The sequence below is a fragment of the Python bivittatus genome, unplaced genomic scaffold, assembly GCF_059951505.1.
Source record: "Python bivittatus isolate LINGU-HERP-01145 unplaced genomic scaffold, Pbiv_v1 ctg000610_np1212, whole genome shotgun sequence".
Classification (NCBI taxonomy): domain Eukaryota; kingdom Metazoa; phylum Chordata; class Lepidosauria; order Squamata; family Pythonidae; genus Python; species Python bivittatus.
Window position 1 is genome coordinate 50,788,523 of NW_028277088.1, and position 18,124 is coordinate 50,806,646.

At 36.5% G+C, this 18,124-nt stretch overlaps 1 protein-coding gene across 1 annotated transcript in view; it reads left to right on the plus strand.

Moving 5' to 3' along the window:
* The first annotated feature begins 3,920 nt into the window (after positions 1–3,920).
* The window catches only part of POU6F2 (POU class 6 homeobox 2), a 302,481-nt gene continuing 288,277 nt past the window's right edge, over positions 3,921–18,124 (plus strand). Inside the window, exons 1-2 of the mRNA XM_088149999.1 lie at positions 3,921–3,928; positions 4,022–4,193. Of these exons, the coding sequence (XP_088006125.1) occupies positions 4,028–4,193 (166 nt within the window). The 5' untranslated portion in view covers positions 3,921–3,928; positions 4,022–4,027. The remainder of the gene's footprint in view (positions 3,929–4,021; positions 4,194–18,124) is intronic.

An 18,124-nucleotide genomic window follows, 5' to 3' on the forward strand; every position in this document is an offset into this window, starting at 1 on the left:
ATAAAGCCACACTGTAATACATCCAAGATTTTACTCATTGTCACTTGTTGTAGCCTTTTAATCAGAATTCTTCCAAACACTTTTCCAAGCATACATAAAACAGAGCAAGTCCCTTATTGTTTTTGTATTCACTGTTGCTACTTTTCCCTTTGTATAGGACATGGTTTTTCAACTTTAGCAACTTCCAGATGTGTGGACTTGAAGTCCCAGAATTTCCCAGCTGGTATGATAATTTTTGAGCACAGATACATTATTTACACCATATTCTAGCATTTCTCCAATTACACTATCTACATCTGCAGCCTTATCTTTCTTTGTGACTATCTTTTTCTGCCTATATGCATTATACAATAACCTTCTCTTATCCTCATTCTCTTATATGTGTTTCTTCCTGATCCCCAGCTTCATTTTTAAATTATATGCTAAATATCCTTTTTCTGTCTTTGCATTAGAGTTACCTTACACACTTTAGCGGCACTCTGTAATCTAATTCTTTTCATTCTGTTTGAAGCATTTTCTACATTCTTGCATTCAGTTTCCATTCATTCTGTTGGGAGATTGTTTTCTACAACTAGTTCATGCAGGACTTATATTTTCTCTTCTTGCAACTGTTCTGATTTCACTCTCTTTCTTTCACTTATTTCTTGTTCTTCCATGTCCACTTTTTCCCATGATCCACGCTTGACACCACTGTGCTGTATTGAGAATCCCTTGTGATGATATTCTCAAGCTTTCATCATAAACAAATCAATCAGGTTTTTAGGTATATATGCATTCCTTTTCCATGTGTAACTATGACTAGATTTATGTTTCACCATGTATTTAAGACAGATCTCCACAAGAGCAGCTCATCTTCATTTACATCTGTGCATCCATTCTTTTTATCTTATTTCCACATACATACAACATAGCTAATTCTCTTACTTTTATTTCATCTCTTAATACGTGCCGTTATTATTAACTCTTATCTTACAAATCACAAACTTGCATATGACATGGTCATCATCAGATAGGCCTATAAGGTATTGACCAATACTACCTATCATGGTCTTGGTCAATTAAGGCTTACATATAATGTTTTTTAGTAAACTAGAGACGGTGCAGACTAGGTTACGAAGCTTAGTCATGCCTAGGCTCTTTCCTGTGGAGGCTTGCTTGCAACATACTGTTCCCATGTCCTATCAGCTAGGAGATATATGCAGATTAAAAATGAAAACTGATGGGGTTTACTTGTAACCTAGCCTTACCCTAACATGCCAGATTCCTCTATTCACTTATCCAGATAGTGAGCGATTACCATAATATTTACAATTGTGAGAACTAGATCTGTGATCTTAGTTTCTGACTGAAAGGTTTTGGAGCGGGTCTTTCTCATGCATTCATGGTGAAGGGAGTGCACCAATGTGTTTGTCTCTGAAGTATTCAAGGTTAAATGTCAAAGTAATGGGCAGTTCTCAGACAGAAATAATTGTTGAAAAAATTGAAATTAATAAACTTAGAGCCTAGGTGTATTCTGTAGCCATGGTCTGGAAAATCTGGATTCAGATCCCCTAGTCAGTCATGCAGTTTGCTGTTTTTCAGCCTAAGCTACCTCAGAAGGTTGTGGTAAAAGTAAAATACAGTAGCAGTAACTCAAATGTCAATATTTTCTTAGAGAAAGGCTAAAATGCAAATTATGTGAATAATAAGCTATATATGTTGAGCGTAGCAGATAGTAATGTTACTAGAAAAGTAATTAAGCTTAGAAAAGCACTCCCTCTAAATTTCATTAAAATACCTGCCAAATTCAAACTAATTTATGCCTCTGAATTAGTTAGCAGTTTCATCCGGAAATGTTGCAGATTTGCACCCCTGATTTAACTAGTTACATTTCAAGTACTGTATGTCAAGAGCAGCTTAATTTATTTTCTGGAAAGCTGACGGTAGGTATCATTGGAGTTAAAAGAAAAACAAACAAACAAACAATAACCGCCCCCCCAAACAATAACCACATGAACAACAATGGAGTAATGTTAGTGGTTCCTATCTGCAATAATCTAATGCTGACAGAGAGTAGTATTTTATTTAGTAATTAACAGTGTAAAGGGGAGAGAAGCTGTCATGTTGGTTCTTAAGCTGGGGAATGTGATGAAAGATGATATCTCCGATCTCATCCTTTCCACTTGTTTAGGATTGTCAGGATGAGAAATGTCAGCATTATGAAAGCTCAGCTCTGCTCTTGATATGATAAAACCCTTCAAAAGCCAGTCTCTCTCTCTCTCTCTCTCCCTCCCTCCCTCCCTTCTCCCCTCCTCCCTCCCTTTCTCTCTCCCTGCACTTGCTTCTTTTTTATTTATCCTGTTTTGTTAGATGGCAGAAATATAATTCTTTTCTTTCTTCCTATTATAAGCCACCATTTTTGTTTTATTATATGTTTCACAACCCCTAATGTCCCACTGAAAATTACCTTGTTAAATGACAGTGTTTCAAAGCCATGAATCCTTGCCCCCCACACCATTTCCTCTGAGATTTGAAACAGTCAACAGACTGTAAAGAATAAATAATAAAAAAGTATTGATTATTTTGATGACTGTGAGATTCAATTAAGTATTAATTTTGCCCTCCAGTGGACCTATCAAGGTATTCAAAAGGGAGGATTCGGCTTGAACTAAATGCGCACTGAGTGCTTCAGCTTTAAATAGGGAGAAAATGTGTTTACCTACAGTATTTGAAGAAGAGTGCATTGATGCACAGAGTCCAATACTTAAGGGCTGTGCAAATTAAACCCTGGTGACAGTGACATTGTTTTCGGCGATATGAGTATTGACCAAAGAAGTGCATTTGATGACAGCTTAAACTATTTGTATTGATTAACATTTTCATAGATTATCATGTGTCATATCAAATTCACTTTTCAAACATGAATACATTAAAAACCCATAGGCAACCATTGACCGATGTGTGAATGGGCTGAGGGAACATGCTAACCAACCTACTTGCACGCTGGTCACCTGTTCTGTGCATAAGAACCATTTAGGCATGAACTTAGCAATAAATAGTTGGGAAATCGCATAAGAAGGTCACTTGCTTTCTTTGGGTTCTCCACTCCCTATCCCCTTTAGGTTGATTTAATGACAAAACAAATGATAGATGTTTGGGAACTTAAAATTACCCCTCCCCTCTCCTCCTCAGTCTTCTGAGAAGATGCAATATATTCAGATAATCAAGAAATATTTAAAGATGACATACATGTAGTGCATATACTGTATATATAGCCTTGGTGGAATTATAATGTCCCAAACACAAGAATGATTGCAAACATTTTGTAAGTATCTGTTGCAAGTTTTGTCTTTTTTAAGAATGTGAATGTACTTGTTTTATTTGTATATATCTGTTCCATATGTTTGGGATTAGGAATTTTTGAAGCCTAATAACCCCAAAACATCATGCACAAATCTTTCTTCTTGCTTTGTTTTATGTGATAAAATGAAAGATTTTTGTTTTATTTTTTAAGTGATTGCTGTGGGATGCTATGGAAACATTATACTGTCTAGTTTTTTTTTTTTTCTTCTGATGTGATTAATGTTATAGAAGTGAGATTTTTGAGAGAGAGTTCTAGGACATTTCCTTCATATTATTATTTTTTAATGCACTGCTGGACCACAGTGCCTGCAATTCCCTCCCTCTTACCACATTACACTAAAGAGTGAAGTGTAAAAAAACATACAGAAGAAGTGCATCCCACAATTAAAGCTGTCTTGGTTATGTAGCTTTCACTGAAGTTTTTCTCCAAAGCATCCGGAATCTTTCACATGCTAGTTGAGCTTTAATAGGGTGGGGAGTAATGGAAAACTCATTGGATCTGTAATAGCTCTTCACTTGACTGCAGCCAGCAATAACAGCAGGAGCAGCAAGAGATAAGAGAGAGAGAGAGAGAGAGAGAGAAAGTGTAAGAGAGAAAAAGGGGGGAGAGGGAGTGGGAGACAGAATACGCACACCAAAGCTGCCACTTTTTTTCCCCCTCTTTTTCCCCCCATCCTAGGATCCAATGATAACTGGACAAGTCAGTAAGCCCTTGTTGTCACTGCGGAGTGAAATGAATGCAGAGTTGAGAGGTGAGGACAAGGCAGCTGCTTCAGACGACGAACTGGATGAGCCCCTGCTTGTGCCTGTGGAATCAAATGACAACGAGGACACTCCCAGCAAGCTCTTCGGTAAGTCTGCCTAGGTATTTCGTGTTTGGGGGCTGTGGTTGCCTCCGCGCCGGTGCCAGAAGATACGAGAAAAAGAAAGCAAGCAAGCAGATAAAGCATTCGTATTTGGAGGAGCCAACTTCTAGGGAGAGGAGAGTGTGCACAAGCTTTCTCTGTCCAGCCTGAAAGTGTGTGTCTGCTGACGGATCAAAGTTTGGCCTGAGGAATAACATTGCCTCATTGGTTTTAGCTGGAATTCACAAATTGCATGCAGCAGTCCCATAGAAATCAGTGGGACAGCAGCAAGACCATTCTCATGCAAATGGCTCGTTGCGTGCCATCTTTTGGCTTTGGGATACAGATGTATCGCTGTTTTCTAGAAAAGCAATTTAGTTCTGTCATGGATTTGATTTTGTTAAGAAATTGGTGTACAGCTGAAATGTGCAAGCATGTAACCAAAGTATCAGGTTTTCCTTGCATTGCCCTGTGAAAATGACCTGTCAGGAAGCTTGGGGTGTAGTAAACTTTTCTTAAGTATTTGCCAGAGGTTTCTCTTCTTTTGTTTATAGGGAGCTGCTGCTGCTGCTGCTGCTGCTGCTGCTGTTGTTATTATTATTATTATTATTATTATTATTATTATTATTATTAATATTAATGTTTCTTTCTTAGCTATTATTATCCCATTCTGGAAAAGGGGGTTGGATGATTTTGGGAATCTAAGAAATCATTCTTGCATATTTTTAATGAGGAAGGAAATCAAAATACTTTGTGTGGTTTCTCAGAAGGTAGTTTCCGTTTCAACTGGAAATTATCCCTTTCTCTCAGGGTGCAGGAAAATAAGGATTGTATGTTTTAAACAACTGGACAAATAGCTTATGACATGATAGCTTTTCAGCAATATTGGTTTCATATCCAAAAGGAAAATAAGAAGGGTAGCAGTCCAACCCAGACATCTGTCATTCAAACCAGTGACACACTGTAAGACAACTCAAGCAACTGTAATCTCTAATCAGAAAAGGAACAGAGCGTGTTCGGGGGTGTGCTTGAGTGATAGATGTTGATACACGCCTGAGCTGGAGCAATACTACGTAGTCCAATGTGACATTTCAATTCTGTAGCAATTGCTTCTCAAGGAGTTCTTTTTAATAATTACCATGTGCAAAATTTCAAGAAGAACATGATAAAGCATATATAGAAAACCTATAGTTTGCATCTTATAAAAGTGCCAGGTTTGAGAGAGGAATATGCCTTTAGAGAACAACCAAAATTATGTTGTTGTTGTTGTTGTTTTTTATCTCCAAGAAAGCTGAGGTTGAGATGTCTGTAATTTTGCAACAGCATGAAACTACAAAATAATTTTTGCAAGAAAAAAAGTCCATACAATATTTATAAGAATAGATGCCGTATTGTGTGTGTGTGTTTTTTTTTAGAAAGGCAGACAGGCACAAGAATCATGTAATTATCACCAACACAGAGAACTAGATCATTGTAGCTGAAATATATAATTCTTCCTATAAGCTATCATTTTCCTATAACCTGTTAGTGATATCTGTTTTTGTACAAAAAGAGGTTTAAAAAGATAATTTCCCTTCCATGTGGAAATGTACAATTACCATACATTATAATGCAGAGACTATATTTTGATTCTTCTAAAGATTGTAAAGGTAATATTTCAAACATCTAAACATGTAAATCTTAAAAAATCTTCATATGTTTTGAAGGAAAGACATAAAAGAAAGTATTTTTGTGCTTCAAAATATATTAATATATACTTTTTCCCCAAAAGAAGAATGCCTCCCTGATTATCATTCTACTGCTACTTACTCTAATTGAAAACTTCTGTTCAAGTACTACTAAAATGATAGAAAACTGTTTTTTTTAATGAAAGTAATTCTAGAGTTAAATTGCAACAAGTAAATTTGTGACATAAAAGAATGTACTTTTAATGTAATTATTATAATTAATATTAACAACTGAAAGGCCATACAACATACTTAAGTAGTACACAAACCCATGATTTCAATGGCTAGCATGTACTTAACAATATAATCCTATACATGTCAGTAGTAAGCCTCACTGACTTCAAAAGGACTAACTCCCAGTAAACTTCATTCCCAGGTAAAGCTTAAATCTTTCCAGTTTCTATTAACTGGACACAAAATATTGATTTTGGCTGGATAGTGCCTTATTTGACCAGTACTGGGACAATCTGGTGCTTCAGACGTGTACTCAAAATCCCCATTAAGGTCATTGGGACAATCTTTGGTAAATGTGTCTAGGATGTAGTCTTAACGAAGACTCATTCCACTGATTTCATGGAAAGGGCCTATTTCCTCCTGTGAATTTCGGTGTGAGCTCCCATTTATACCCACTGTATTTTCTGCAGAGGTTAGGCTTTAAGGAGAGTTGTAAAGAAACAAGGAATAGCTATAGAAGGGGAGAGAAAATTCTTAGAAATATATCCAACAAAAGTTGCTTGTTGTGTGATTAATTAAATATATTCTGAATTAATTTTTATTCTCTAAAGTAACAGTTCCCTTCTTTGAAAGTAGCCCTAGCTATTATTTCAGACTATAAAAGTTCTCAGTGTTAAAAATGTGAATATTGTGTTAATTGCTTTGTTATTGTTTGATAGGTTCTTTTTTCTGTACTGGAATATTTTAAAATTTTGTTATAAATCTTTTTTGTTATTAAATTGAGGCCTAAATCTTAGTCAGTGTACCTCTCCTGATAGGAAAGATATGGAAATGGAATAATGACTGAGGCTATCAGCTTCCAATAAAAAATGTCCACTGTTGGAATATCTCACAGTTTCCCACAACTGTAACGTTAGATGGCTTCATGTGTTAATATTGGACAGAACATAGGGAAAGTCCATTTTTTTCCAATAGGAGTAGCTCTAGTTTCATAGGGCAGAGATTCAGGAATAAGACTGATCATCTCCCCCTCCTCCTCCTCCTCCTCCTCCTTCGCTTTTGGGCGGCTTTTGAAGGTACTACTGTACAGTTCTACTAAGCTGCCAAAATGTATATTTTACCATGAATTCCAAAGCACTTGAACACATTTTTGAGCTTCAGGATTACCAGTCTGAGTTTATTCACCTTTCAAGCATGTGAGGAACTTTGCTGGAGATAATTAATTATATTATCTTGGTTTTAAGCTATTTATATTTCCTATACTTTAGTGTCCCTTTGCTCACATATACCATATTACATTTTCAAAGTTCCTTCCTTTGTGTTTAAATAACAACACTTTAATTCGTGTGCTTGCTAAGTTATATTTGAAAATTGGGAAAAGATTACCAGGACAGTCAGTATTATTTTTAAGGGATCCTTATGTTCTATAAAGCACCATATCAGCTGTGTGTTTTTTTTTTAAGTTGAAGTTATACTAATGTAACATTTATTTATTTTATTTATTTATTCCAGTTAATACTAGCAAGTTAATACTAGCAGAAAAGTTGTCTCTGATTAACAACCATGTCAAAAGGTTTGCTATAAAATGAATTTCTGGACTTGCTGCTGTTTGGAGGTGTAGCAAGTTTCATTGCAACAGCATGGCTCCAATTTATGACACTGATACAAACTGTAATCCCTTAGAGCAGTTTAGCTGGAGAGAGAAGACATATGATTTGATCTGCAGAATATTTTAAAGCTAAGGACAGATGATAATAAGGAATTATTAATTCTTTAGGCATTTACAGACTAGAAAGTTTTATAAGTATTAGACATCGAGATCTATAGCCCTTCTTCTATTCTTCTGGGATGGGGGGGAGGGTTTGCCATAGTTTTATGCTAAACTAAAGTCACCACCAAATTAGGAGGAATGGAATCTCGGTGATGGCATATGGTGCCAGTGGCAGGTCATTTTTGTCCCCCCTGTTTCTAGAAAGCCTAGTAATTTGTTGCTTTATATTACAAGGCTTTATCCTTGTATTGATAATATTGATTATAGACTGTAGAGGAATTTATTCATATTTTAAGGCTAATGCACTTAATTCACACTTCCCAAATTGTCCTTAAATATTAAGTTGCAGATTCTACATCTTAGATAGTTCCAGATGTTGCCTGGCAGTTCTTTTTATAACCATGTAATATTCAAACCACTTAATGACTTGAGTTATTTCCTAAATGTACAGTCCAAGTGGATTTTATAAATGCATGCTCTAGGTGAATGCAGTGACAGCAGACTTCCCTACCATATCTATTTCAAGGCGAAATAACATTGGTTTCTAACTTTTAATCTCTGTTAGAAATTAATGTTGCTTCACTGTAATACAGATTGAAACAGTTATGGTAGAGATGTTTGCTGTGACTACATCCCACTTGGACCTATATGGAGAATGCATACTTTTGCAGATTTAGTATGCAAATGTATGTTATCTCACATAGTGTATCCTAAGAAATCTTTGCTGCTCTGTGAGAAAAAAAGAATGTGTCAAAAAGAAAAAGAAGAAAGGAAGGAAGGATGCTGAAAGCTGGCCCAGAACCTGGTGGAAGCTGGCTAGGGACATGCTGGGAAAGGCATGGATCTGGTAAATCCAAAGTTCCAAATGGTCCCAAATCATCATTTAATCTAGTCCAACCTTGGAGATACAGCATATTTCTTTATTTCTATTGATTTTAATGGAAGAGAATCATTAAGAAAAAAAAATTAATGAAAACTAGGAAAGGAGGGAAAACAAATACCCCTGCAACTATCTCTTTTCATTTTTGATTTGTTAGAAGGAGCCTAGGTGGCCATTGGATTTCTCAGAGCAGTGGAGCTCTCTACAATAGTGGATAGGGCTGCCCAGTTAGAATGCAAAAAACTAACCAACCAACCAACCAACCAACCAACCAACCAACCAACCAACCAAATCTACTCTTTATTTTTAGGCAACAGGAGATGAACTAGCAAAATTATTCTGTGTAAATAAAGAACTCAATCCGTTCTGATTTATTTTGATCTAAAGAAATGAGGCAAGAGGTGCCTCCTCTCGGAGGTTTTAATTCTCCCTCTGCCCATCAGCAACTTACATTAGGTGAATGGTAGTGGATGAACCTCTAAAGTACATTCAATGTAAATTATCTTTGCCTGAAGGAACTGTAAGTTTCTCCCTGCACAACAAATATCAGCTCTGGGAAATGATTTTGGTTTGGAAAATGACACAGGGGGAAAAGATTAAACATTTTATAAATTCAGGTGCTTCCTCATAAATGAAGTAAACAATCAGAAATAGGCAATCTGATCATGAACCTCTCAACATCTCATTTGGATTGCCCTTGCACTCAGGTAACTGATCAGGGGAATGATGCACACAATAACTGTTGCACTCATTTATTTCAGTGGCAAAATCTTAAACAGAAACCTGGCTTCCACTAAAATAAATGGGAATTAATATACTTGCCTGGTTAGATGGGAATTATAATTTTTAAACGTTACTTTCTTTCACCTTCGGTCAAACGACTACATGTCACCAAATACAGCAGCTATTTGCATAGACTTTTGGTACAAACAGCATTTTGTAATATTAAAATAGTTGTCTTATTGTATATATTTACACTGTAGAAGTGAGGAATTGTGCAATTCGTACCAAATAGTTTGACTTCAGTGACTCTGACTTTTTCTTAAGTTCAGTTTGGGTATATTGCATTCTTTGGCAGTATTATGTTTTATTTAATAAATAAAATAATAATTATATCATTATTTTACTGGCCTTATTGTGGTTATGGTATAGGTAAATCATCATCAACAACAAAAGTAGTCCAATTGCTTTTAGTTAAACTGTGTGTTACCAAAATTAGTTTGATAGAATCATAATTAGATATGGCAATATGGAGACCAAAGATTGAATTAAACTTGGTTTTTAAAATAAGAATTACTCAGAGGCAACATTAGTGTCAGGCTACTTTGGGAAAGAAAGCTCACTTTATAATTGTTCCTGTATGTCCAGTGCATGAAATAAAGTTTCTTTAAGTGTAACTGTTATTTTGAGTGAAATGCTGTAGCCTTTGATATCTAATCTTTAGACGTATAATTGTCTCATACATGCAATGGCTGCATGTGAGTATCTGGCTTTCAGTGAGAAAATATTACAGTATATAGTCCACTAAGATGTACAGTGAAGCCAAACTTAAAAAAAACAACCACCACCTTCTTCTAGAAGGCTGCTATGTTAATTCAGCAATACATAAATCAGTAATAAAAATATATAAATTACATTTATATATATAAATTTATATATTTATATACAGTGTATATAATTAACTACATACAAATATAATTATATACAATGTTCTCTAACTGCCTGAGAAGTAAGCTGCTGAGGAGTTGTTGCCACTTTGACAAGAAGAACAACTTAGTTGAAAACTTCAGAGAAATCTCTTACTGTGTACATAGCTTTCCTGAGCTCATGCATTTAGCTTATTTGCCCTTTGACTAAAAAATTATATGAAAACATTATGAAATATCTATATATTTATTATAAGGTGACACCTGCTTTTGCTCCTATCAGCTGCAAGTCTGTGACATTTCAGGCAGCAATTATGCGCACTTCTTTCTCACTGATATCCACTTAATGTCAATGAGCGTATCCAAGTGGAAAATTACAACCATAATATTTTGTTTATAGATATAAATCAGACACTAATTTTTCTCTTTCTTTTGTATGCCAAGCCACATTAATATCTTAACAGATATTCTCGGCTCTTCAGAGAAAGCAGAACAAATAAATAAACAATAAATAAAATCTTATATGTGTTATCAGAATCATAACAGAATTTTTTATTCTCAAATATAAATCCTTGCAATCATCTTCAAGCATAGCAGTGTGGGAAGTTGAGCTAAATAAAATGGCTTGTGAAGACAGTTTTCAGAGAAAGGTTGCACTGAAAGATATTTTCGTGTTTAGATTACACCTTTTAATATCAACCGTTCTTAGACAGATAATATTAAATGAAATATTAAAAAGTATTTTGAGTAATAAAAAATACCCTTAACTTTTTTCATCAAGTTCTTCATAAATTGGGGGAAGTTACAAGAGCGTCTGATCTGTGGTGAAAATGACAATGGAGATGATTTAGCCTTGGCCACTTATCCTTCAAGAATATTGTAGAAGAAAAAGTGTGGCCACCACACACACACACACACACACACACAACTTCTGGGCTGAATAAACATCTATGACATTTGGGTGGCTGAAAAAGTTCTGCTGTTTTCACTGAGGAAAGGCAATGCTCTCCATTTCCAAACTGGTAATATATATTGCTCTCTGCTTTCTTATTGCATTCATTTCAGAAAATACAATTGCAAAACCTCATTCAACATGCTATTTGAGTAATTGGAGGGAAGCTGCCTATTATTCCAAATGTCCATTAAAAAGTAAAATGTGTAAGTGTGGTGATTTTACATTGTTTGTGTAATAGTGTTGTATATTTGCATCACATACATAATGACGTTATTACACAAATGTCATAACTTGCCGAAAACGATTGGTACATTGCATGTTCAGTCCATTGTATTGAGGTATGCTAAATTGAGGCTTCCCTGTAAAACTGAACCAAATTGACCCATTTGGGCCCACTGTTTATCTGTCCAAATAAACACATCTGTCTGAAGCCCGAGAGGAAAGTGTTCACAGATAAGATGATTCTCATGTATGCATACTTGTGAACGTTATTTGTTGGATGGCCTCTTCCAGTAATCAGAACTATGCTCCTGGTTTGTTTCACTAGATCGGGAACTGCAGATGTGGTTCAGATCAGAGACTTGGTGGTGTCAGCTTTGGCAGTGTCAATCGCTTCTTTCAAGAATGAAAAGAGTGTGCGTGATTTTGCTTTGCTACCACACATGTAGTTTGCTGTCAAACACAGTGATGTTAATCATCTGATCAACAGATGGACAGTTGTTCGGACCAGCAGATGGCTTTTCACTGCTGTGTATGCCGGACACAGGTTTGAATAAATTAATATTCTAATTAATGCAATTAGACCATGCAGTTAGATGTAATCAGACCATCTATAACAAATTAATCTGCTGCTACCAAATTCATAAAATGCTTCAGTACTTTGGATTTTGTTATGCATTATACATTTCTACAATTAATCAAGCAATTAGGAATTTCAGGCAAAACTAAAACGTATCATGCTTTATTTGCTTCCCTTTAAAGCTTATTTTCAAACTAAGTTACTTTCTTGGAGTAACTCCATCAGATATGAGAAAAGTCATATTCTGACTATGCTTTCTCTAGCAAATCTTGCTGTAAATATTTTAAGCCTTAAAATGGATGAATCCCTTTCATAAATTGAGGTGATATCAAACCAAATTTAAGCATTTTTCCTATTATTTTAGTGGATTAATTAAGCCCATCTTTTAAATGTCTACCTTTTTTGAGGGGAAGTTATTTACCTTCAATGTACCTGTTCCTAAAAAACTTCAGGGTACACTGACATTTTCTTATTCTTAGCAAATAGCAAACAATTTGTGAGATTTTTTTAAATTGAGAAATATGCCTGTGTATGTTTAAAATTAATAATACATCAAACATCTTCACATTAAAAGAAATGGCTGTGAAGGGGTAAAGAATTGGATGTTTATTCAGATTTTCCATGAGAATATAGAGATCAGCCAGAGGACCTTATTTAGCATCTATAGCTTCTTGCATATCACTTTTTCTCTCTAATATCCTTTTCTATACAATCCTTTTTTTGGGGGGTCATTCTTGGGTTTTGTTCTTTTCTGATGCTGTTGTCACTTTAGCATTTACAATTTTTAAAATGCTTTTTATGCAGTTTCCTATTTAAAAAAATTAGGAATGTTTTGAAAGATACTGGAGGTTGAGAAATCAGTCTTTTTTTTTTTTAAATTCACTTAAGTATATTTTATCAGGATAAGGTCTTGCAGTTGAACTAGGAACCTGATTTCGTGAACATGCCCAAGGAGTTTTCTTAGCAACAATACAGAAGTGGCCCACTGTTGCCTTCTGGGATTTTTGTTTTCACTTCCCACTCTAGTTTATAGCCCTAGTATTCCCCAGAGGTCAGCCATTCAGACCAGCCCAACTAGTTAGGACTGGCTGTCCAAGCCTAGACTAGATTGGTCAGGTGCTGCCATCTGCAGAAACAAGTATATTCTATACTAATAGAAAACTAGCATTTCCGAGGTCTTCCTCACCTCTCATTTTAAAATACATTTATTTGCAATAAGATTTAGTGATTTCAAGAAACTTAGATCTAAAAAATTGGTCTTAACGCATGCATAATTCCTCTGAAATAATTGGGGCCTATTTTAAGTGAAAATATCTGGGAAGAATAGCTTTAGAGATGTCCTAAGTATCATCAGTTTAATATGTAGATATGCAGCCTGATATAAGTAGAGATTAAGCCAGACTGCCTGTCTTTCTCCCCCACCCCCTCATACTACATACATTTTCTTGTATTTGTGTTTTTATTAGTTTAGCCTGATTTAGAGTAATTCTTATCTATTCTTCACAGATTTTTGGCTAAGTATATATACTGTAAGTATTAATTTTAAAGCTTAATTGAAAAAAAGGTTGCTTTTAAAATGCTACTCTCTGATTTTTTTATTGTACTGAAAAAAATCAGACTGTAAAACCCAAGAAAACAAGCACGTATTTGTGTTGTGACAACTCCTTTGCTGTGTTGTGGTAGTTTTGATGCTATTAGGCATGGGACAAAGTACATTTAGTCTGAAAGCAAAGGTCATAAAGAGAAGAATAACACTGTATTCCAATGGACTCCAGAGCCCATCCTTAAAGCTCTTAAGCTGAAATTATATTTGCTTTTCAAGTGTGTTAGATATTTAATCAAATAGCAGCCCTAAAATGTTATCCTGTTTCTCAAATATGAACCTACTACCTCTCAGTTTATTGTCAGTGTTTTTCTTTTGAAATTGGTAAAAAGAGATTGTACCAAAAGTCTTTTCCCTCATGAAAGATGTTGGAAGAATTTTTAAATTGCCTTTAGCTGTTGCAAACTTTACAATTTTATTAGGTTGCCAGTTTTAAGCTGCATTCCTGTGTACAAACATAACACATTAGCAAATCCTATTGTGTTCCATGGGACTTACTAATAAGTAAATGAAATGTCTGCAAACCAACAGCCAAGCTCAGAGAGCACCAAGGAGTCCACAGTCAACTCTGAGCTACATATATTCTCTTCTATTGAAATAACATTTACATTATTTTATTTTTAATGATAATAATATAATTATTGAAGTTATTTCATCCTGCATATACCTTCGGGTTGGTATAGTCTCTAGATTGTATAGGAAATTACTATTTAGACATCCTAGCTTGCACTGAATGTGGTGCATGCTTGGATTAAAATTGGGTTTTGTTGCATTTGTAGCCTACTGGCAAAAATGCATCAGAACTGGCCAGTCATGGCCTTACTGTTAGAAGGAGACAATGCATGTGGCATTAAGTGTTTGTGCATGTGGTATTATCACTAAGACTGATAACCTAGTCTAAATTTACTTTATCTTACTAAAAAAGATTATGTGAGAACCTAAATTGATTAAAATAGGGATGAGAGGCAGAGGTCAGTGTCAATGAGTCTCTCTGGCCAAGACCATCTCATATGGAAGGTTGGGAATAAGAATGTAAGAGGAGTAAATTTATTTATTTATTTATAACATTTATAGAGCCACCCATCTTATATCAAACTCTGGGTGGCTCCCAACCAATAGTTAAAACCACATTAATAATAAAACAACATAATACATACAAATATCTGTTAAAAATCACAAACATTAAAAATCTGGCATCAAAGTTAAGCTTTCACATGCAGTCTGTTACTAAATCTTCTTGTCCATCTCACCCTGGATGGATTTTTTTTCAATTTCGTTTTTATCCTGCCTTTATTATTTTTGTAAATAAATCAAGGTGGCAAACATACCTAATACTTCTTCCTTCTCCTATTTTCCCCACAACAACCATCCTTTGAGGTGAGTTGGGCTGAGAGAGAGGAACTGGCCCAAAGTCACCCAGCCGGCTTTCATGCTGAAGGCAGGACTAGACTCCCAGTCTCCCGGATTCTAGCCTGGAGCCTTAACCACTAGACACAGCAGTTGGGAGAAAACCCAGGTCTTCAGTGCTTTTCAGAAGGCTAGGAGGGTAGAAGCCTGCCGAGCTTCAGGGGGAAGGATGTTCCATAGGACAGGGGCTGCCATGGAAAAGACATGCTTCCTAGATCCCACAAGATGGCAGTGTTTAAGGGAAGGGACTAGGAATGTGCCCACCCTATCTTATCTGGTAGGGTGGTTAAATGTCCTTAGGGAGAGGTGGTCCCACAGATAACCCTATAGGGCTTTAAATGGTGAAGAGCATGAATTAGCAAATGAAATTAGTGGGAAACAACAGATATTTATGTATTTATGAAACTAAGAGAAAGGGGAATGACATAATAGATGAGATTTAAGGTGATTGAATCTTTTGGAGTGGTGTTGGTGAGTACATGATGTGAAGCAAAGATGTAAGTTTGATTGTGAATGGCAAGGTGAAAACGTTTGAGTTTGAACTGGTATCATCTTGGATGTTGCAGCTATGTATGAAAATAGGAGTTTATGGGTTAGTGGTAACTCTAAGTTGTTTTCCAGTAAATGGTGACAATGGAAGAATCAGAAATGAATTTTGGTAATAATCATGCAATGTTAGGAATGAATGCAATGTTAGGAATGAATGCAATCCAGGGGAAAAATGATTCTACTACCTGAGTGGATGGTTAGAATTGAGGTGAAAAATGGGCCATTTAAAGATTCAAGAATGAATGAGACAGACAACTGTTTGGTGAATAGGATTAAACCAGAAGCCTCCAGCAGAATGCCTGGAATTAAAAGAAAAGTAATAAAATGATTTTGGTGAAGCTAAAGGGAGAGAATGGTAGAAAAAGTATTTTAGAAATTTGTATGAAAATGATATGCTGAATGGTGGAATTGAAATGAATGCTTAAATGCTAAAGTCAAAGTTGATTTAGGACAAACGTATGATAAAGTGAATAGGCTTGAATTATGAACCCTAAGTTCCATATACAGTGGTACCTCTACTTACGAACTTAATCCGTTCCATGACTCTGATCGCAAGTCGAGTTGGTCGCAAGTCGAAGTAAATTTTCCCATAAGGTTCAATGTAATTACCGTTAATCCGTTCCGGTGTCCGCGGACCACGCGGCAGAGGCGGAAAAACGGCCGCTGACCACGTGGCAGGGCGGAAAAATGGCCGCGGACCACGTGGCAGGGGTGGAAAAATGGCCGCGGACCACGTGGAATGGGTGGAAAATGGCCGCGGACCACGTGGAATGGGCAGAAAAATGGCCGCGGACCACATGGAACGGGCGGAAAATGGCTGCGGACCACGCGGCAGGGCAGAAAAACGTCCGTGGACCACGTGGCACGGGTGGAAAAATGGCCGCGGACCACGTGGAACAGGCAGAAAAATGGCCGTGGACCACATGGAATGGGCGGAAAATGGCCGCGGACCACGCGGCAGGGCAGAAAAACTGCTGCTGACCACGCGGCAGGGCGTAAAAATGGCCGCGGACCACGTGTCAGGGGCGGAAAAATGGCCGCGGACCACGTGGAACGGGCAGAAAATGGCCACGGACCACATGGAATGGGCGGAAAATGGCCGCGGATCCGGTTCGTAAGTCGAGGCGAGTTCGTAAGTAGAGGTAAATTTTTGGGGCCGGAGCTGGTCGTATCTCGAAAAATTCGTAAGTAGGGGCGTTCGTAAGTAGAGGTACCACTGTATATGGTAAGATGTTTAGAGGAAGTAGATGAATTAGTATATTACAACTGCAAGCAATAGTTTTATCTTACAATAAAGCTATAAACCTTTGGAATAATAATTCCATATTGATATACAACCATTGAGGCCAACCATGCTTTGATGCTCAGGTTGAGTAGAAGATGTTCTGATCAACCCTGGTCATAGTGCTTTTTATTCAAGCCAGCCAGGTTATTTTGGTACAGAAGATTCTATAAGCTCTTTTCTACACCTTTTGCTGTGAAAATAACAATGCTAACACAATATCAACCTTTCTTGACATTTAAACCCTGTTGCCTAAAGTGACTGCTTCCCTCTGCCTTATAGAACTACTGCTGTTGGTAACTAAATCAGGATATGTAACTTAACACAACATGCTAGAATCAAATGAACTGCTATGTAGTGGAAGCAGTATTTTTCTCCCCTCACCCCAAGCCTGATATAGATATGACATAGTAGTTCATATCATATAACAGTGCAAAATACACTACAGAGTACTAGTATATAATTCAATCAGATGACTCCTTTTGAAGTTAATGTATTTGTACTAAATAAACAACATTATTTTAGGATTCTGATATTTTGTGGATATTATAACACTGGGAATACTTATAATCTTTTGTAGAAGAATGTTATGCTGCCTGATTTGAATTTAGTAATAATCCAATAACTCATTGATATGAGCAAATCTTCCCTGAGGAATATAGATTAATTCATTTACTTGAGTTATCTATCTTATTTAATAATCAGGCAAAGTCTAATGCCACCTTAGCACTTGAGGTTTTGGTAATTGTCCATTGTATGGAAGATTAACTCCATTTCCTATCGCCTAATTATTCCTGCTCCTGCTCCTGCTCCTGCTCCTGCTCCTGCTCCTGCTCCTGCTCCTGCTCCTGCTCCTGCTCCTGCTCCTGCTCCTGCTCTGGAGCTGCATGTATTGAGCAATACCTTCTACAACATTTATTATTTCAAAAGTAGCTTTTAAATGGGATTGGAATTGTATTGGGGAGGTACAGGTTAATATCCCCCCTTAGCCGTAGAAGTTAACTGTGTGACTTCTGTGAGTCAGCAACACTCTCTCAGCACAACTGCTCCAGGTTCCTTCTTTTAAATCTTGTCATCTTATGGGACCTAGGAAGCATGACTTTTCTGTGGTTGCCTCTGTTTTCTGGAACAATCCCCCCCCCCC